Raw genomic sequence first — 4482 nt, 5'->3', positions numbered from 1 at the left:
ACAAAAATATTTCATTGAAAAAAAATTCAAAGTCATGCACTTTAAAAATAAAGGGAAAGTTCTAGAGATGTGGAAGAGGAAGAGTAAAAGGGCGAGTGAGTTACAAGGAAAAATACAGAGAGTGAATATGATCAAAACACACGCACACAGGGAAGGTCCCGATGAACCCCTTCATTTTGTACTGTTACTATGCATTAGTATAACGGCATAAGTTTAAGGTACATTGTAAAAGGTAAGATGAAAATTATAGCATATTTTGTTATGTAAAGTCACTTACTTTTAAAATGTGATAAAGAAATACTGGCTATGGGTAAAGTTCCTTTTGACAAAAATCAGTTTTCAGAAGTGTTTGTGCTTCTAAACCTTTAAAAAAGACACATAATTGCCTGAACTGAACTGATATTATGTGGTGAAAATATTAAATGACACTTTGAATTGGTACTACTTGTTTTAAAGATCAAAAACAACTACTATGGAAGACCTTGACTTTACTCAGTCATCTGAAGCAGCCTCAGAGTATGACAAGTTGCCTCACCCTGATTATGAAAATATATTGGTGCTAATTGAACACCTTAGAATGGAGTACAAAGGTAAGCCCTTTGTGTCTAGTAGAGCCCTATCTGTACACAATACTTAGCACTGGACCACAGAGTAAATATGGCTTAGTGCTGTTTGTGTCAGAAACATGCTGTCTATTTGAATACAATGAGAATTACGCACTCTCAACCAGAGAGTGCATAATTCACACTATATTTTGCTTTATTCACACTGTATTTTGCTCAGTGCAAGTGGCACTACCTGTCTTTTTTTTAAGCCACTGCTTCTCTCCTGTGCATTTTCCATGATCAGGTAAAGTTATCATTGTCTCTACCAGAAATACCTTGGAATTGATTCTCTGCCAATCTCACTCACCTCCTAATCATATATTGTTAGCAATTAAAATACAGCCATGTTAAACCCCTTACTTAAAACCCAGGGATTACTCTCAGTGCATTTATCCTGCATGTCTATGTAGCCATCCTCTGTCTAGATGTTCGTTCTTACAGTAGAGCTTTCTATTTTCAATAGCTTTACTGAGACATTGATATATAGTAAACTGCATATATGTAAAGTGTATCATTGGATGTTTAGACATGTGTGTTAAATATGTTTAGTCACCACATCAAGATAGTTAACAAATCTACCACCCACAACACTCTTTCACGCTTCCCTTATAGTCCCTCTAGAGACTGCAAAATGGTTTCCACATGTATACCATCTTCCATTTCCATCACAGCATACAAAAGTTCCAGTTCCTTCACAAACGCATAGATTGTCAGCCATTTTTAATTGTTAATTGTTCCCCTTTTAAATTGAATTTTGTGAATTTCAAACAATATTTTATCATATTTGGATGCTCTCTTCTATCTGTACCCCTTACTGCCCCTCTCCACCAAATTTCCTGTACTATAATAAAGGCCTTGAGAGTCAGGTTTGTGCCCCCAATTGCCCTTTGGTATGGGTTCTTTCATTGGAGCCTGGACAACACACCAAGAGTCTCACTCTTAAACAAGACTGACTCTCCTCTTCCCAGAAGCCATTAGTTGCCAATAGTTTCTCATCTAGGGTTCATGTTTCTTATCCTCTTCTCCATGTGTAGGTTGGAATTTTTGTCTGGCTTGAGCTTATGTGGAACTTGTGCATGCTGTCACTCATTGCTGTGAATCCATATGAGTAACTTAACCAGCTGTCTGAAAAGTTTATTTCCTTGTGGTCACCCACTTCCTCTGGCTCTTACAATCTTTCTGCCCATCTTTCTGGAAGATGGTTCCACAGTGTTCCCTGAGCCTTGAGAGGCAGAGTTTGACATAGGGATAAGTACTCTACAGCCTCTTGTTCCCTGCACATTGGCTAGTTGTTAATCACCATCTGTGTTAATCACCATCTGTTATATTAAGGAAGTGTCTCTGTTGAGAGTTGGGAGATGTATTCATCTATAACAACCATTAGGAATCAGTTTAATACTATATCTATTTAGCAGAATAATAGTATTAGGCTTTCTCCCATGGCCTGTCGGCTGTATAGCTTCAGATTCCTAGGCCTGATATCAATGTCAGGTATGGGTTTCATCCTAGGAAGTGGACCCTAAATCCAAGTAGAAAGTAGTTGGTTACTCCTATAACGTTTGTGCCACTATTGCACCAGTGGGCATATCTTGCCAAACCAGTTATTGTTGTACACAGACTTCACAGATGGGTAAGGTTTATGATAAATTTTCTCTTCAGGTAGCTAGCATAGCACCTTCCAATACTATAAAACTAGACAGTAGAGCTGAGGCTTTGAAATCAGCCCCAGCTTGATTTCTCTGTAGTGTCTTCAGCAATGGGGTCTTACTGTTAAGTCCTGGTGGGTAACCAAGAGCAGGGACAATGACCAGTATTGTTTGAAGGTCTATAGGACCCCTGGTCAACAGCTTCAAAAGAGAAAATCCATTCCTGGAATTGGGCTTTTATTTTTTCAGCCTATGATGTCTAGTCGGGGCAATGTCCCCCTGTTAAAAGTTAAATCATTTTCATCCCTTTTTACAATGTGTATGCACATACTTTAAGATGCTTCTATGGTAGTAGGTTTCCATGTGGCTCTTTCTAAAGGCCTTTAGTATCAATTATCCCTCCCCATACTCCCTCCTCTGCCCTACCCTCCAATTCCCCACCCCACCTAACCCTTTCTACTCTATTTTTCCCTTTCCCCCTTTATATCACTGCATTCTACCCCCTCTCCCAGGAAGTCCCCCCACCCCTCCCCATAGCCATTTATTAGTTTCGTGACCTCTCTGGATTTTCAAACGGAAACACACACATCTAAGATTTACCATTTACCTGCGAATTTAATAAGTTCTTTTTTTTGTTTGTTTGTTTGGTTTTTTTTTTGTCTTTTTGAGACAGGGTCTCCCTGTAGCCCCAGCTGTCCTGGAACTCACTATGTAGACCAGGCCGGCCTTGAACTCACAGAGATCCACCTGCCTCTGCCTCCCGAGTGCTGGGATTAAAGGCGTGCGCCACCACACCCGGCTAATAAGTTCTTTTTTTAAGAGCTGAATAATATTCAATTATTAGACTTAATTGCTCTACAGGAATCCTGTTCAGAAAGTCCTTCCCTGAACCTATAATTTTCAATGTATTCCCTAATTTTTCCTCTATTGGATTCAGAGTATCAGGTTTTATGTTGAGGTCTGTGATCCATTTGGAGTTGAGGTTTGTGTATTGTGAGAGATAGGAATCTGTTTTCATTCTTACACACTGCTCTCTAGTTTGATCAGCACCATTTATTAAACATGCTGTCTTTTCTCCAGTATTTCGACTCCTTTGTAAAAAAAAAAAAAGTATTTAGCTGTAAGTGCGTGACTTAAATGTGGGCCCTAAAGTTTATTCCTCTGATTTATGTGTATGCTCCTATGCCAGTTCCATGCTGTTTTTATTACTATAGCTCTGTAGTATAACTTGAGATCAGGGATGGTAAGGCCTCCAGAAGTTCTTTTATTGTTCAGGATTGTTTTGACTATCCTGGGCTTTTTGTGTTTCCATAGGAAACGAGGTTATTTTTTCAATTTCTGTGAAGAATTGTGTTGGAATTTTAATGAAGATTGTATTGAATCCATAGACTGCTTTTAGCAGGATTGCCATTTTTACATATTAATCTTACTGATTCCTAAGCATGGGAGGTCTTTCTATTTTCTGGTATCTTCTTTAATTTCTTTCTTCAATGTCTTGATGTTTATATTATACAAGTCCTTCACTTCCTTGGCTAGATTTATTCCAAGATATTTTATGGGGTTTTTTTGAGGCTAATGTGAATAGAATAATTTCCCTGATTTCCTTCTTGATATGTTTGTTGTTGGTATACAGGAAGTCTTTTGATTTGGGGGGATGTTAATTTTATATCCTGCTACTTTGCTGAATGATCAGCTCTGGGAGTTTTCTGGTGGAGTCTTTAAGGTCTTTTATGTATAGAATCACATCATCTGCAAGTAAGGGTACTTTGACTTCTCCCTTTCCAATCTGTATCCCCTTTATTTGTTTGTCTTATTGCTCTAGCTAAGACTTTAAGTACTTTATGGAACAGGAATGGAGAGAGTAGAGATCCTTATCTTGTTCCTGATTTTAACAGGGATGCTTTCAGCTTTTATCCATTTAGTATGATGTTGGCTGTGGGTTTGTTGTATATTGCCTTTATTATGTTGATATATGTTCCTTGTATCTGTAAGTTCTCCGTAACTTATCATGAATCAATGTTGGATTTCGTCAAAGGCCTTTTCTGCATCTAGTGACATGATTGTGTGGTTTCTGTCCTTGAGACTGTTTATATTTTAATGTTTATGTAAATAATTATTATTTACATATGCTGAACCATCTCTGTATCTCCAGGATGAAGCCAACTTGATCATGGTTGATAATCTTTTTGATGTGTGCTTGCATTTGATTTGTATTTTATTGACAATTTTTG

General features: G+C 37.9%; 1 protein-coding gene across 1 annotated transcript in view; it reads left to right on the top strand.

Annotated features, from left to right (window-relative positions):
* Nucleotides 1-472: 472 nt before the first annotated feature.
* The window catches only part of LOC103735990 (ankyrin repeat domain-containing protein 26-like), a 39862-nt gene continuing 35852 nt past the window's right edge, over nucleotides 473-4482 (top strand). Inside the window, exon 1 of the mRNA XM_008835408.1 lies at nucleotides 473-590. Coding sequence (XP_008833630.1) covers nucleotides 473-590 — 118 coding nt within the window. The remainder of the gene's footprint in view (nucleotides 591-4482) is intronic.

The sequence above is a fragment of the Nannospalax galili genome, unplaced genomic scaffold, assembly GCF_000622305.1.
Source record: "Nannospalax galili isolate Female #2095 unplaced genomic scaffold, S.galili_v1.0 scaffold557, whole genome shotgun sequence".
NCBI classification, from domain to species: domain Eukaryota; kingdom Metazoa; phylum Chordata; class Mammalia; order Rodentia; family Spalacidae; genus Nannospalax; species Nannospalax galili.
Note: the sequence above shows the minus strand (reverse complement) of the source record. Positions and strands in the feature narration are given on the sequence as shown.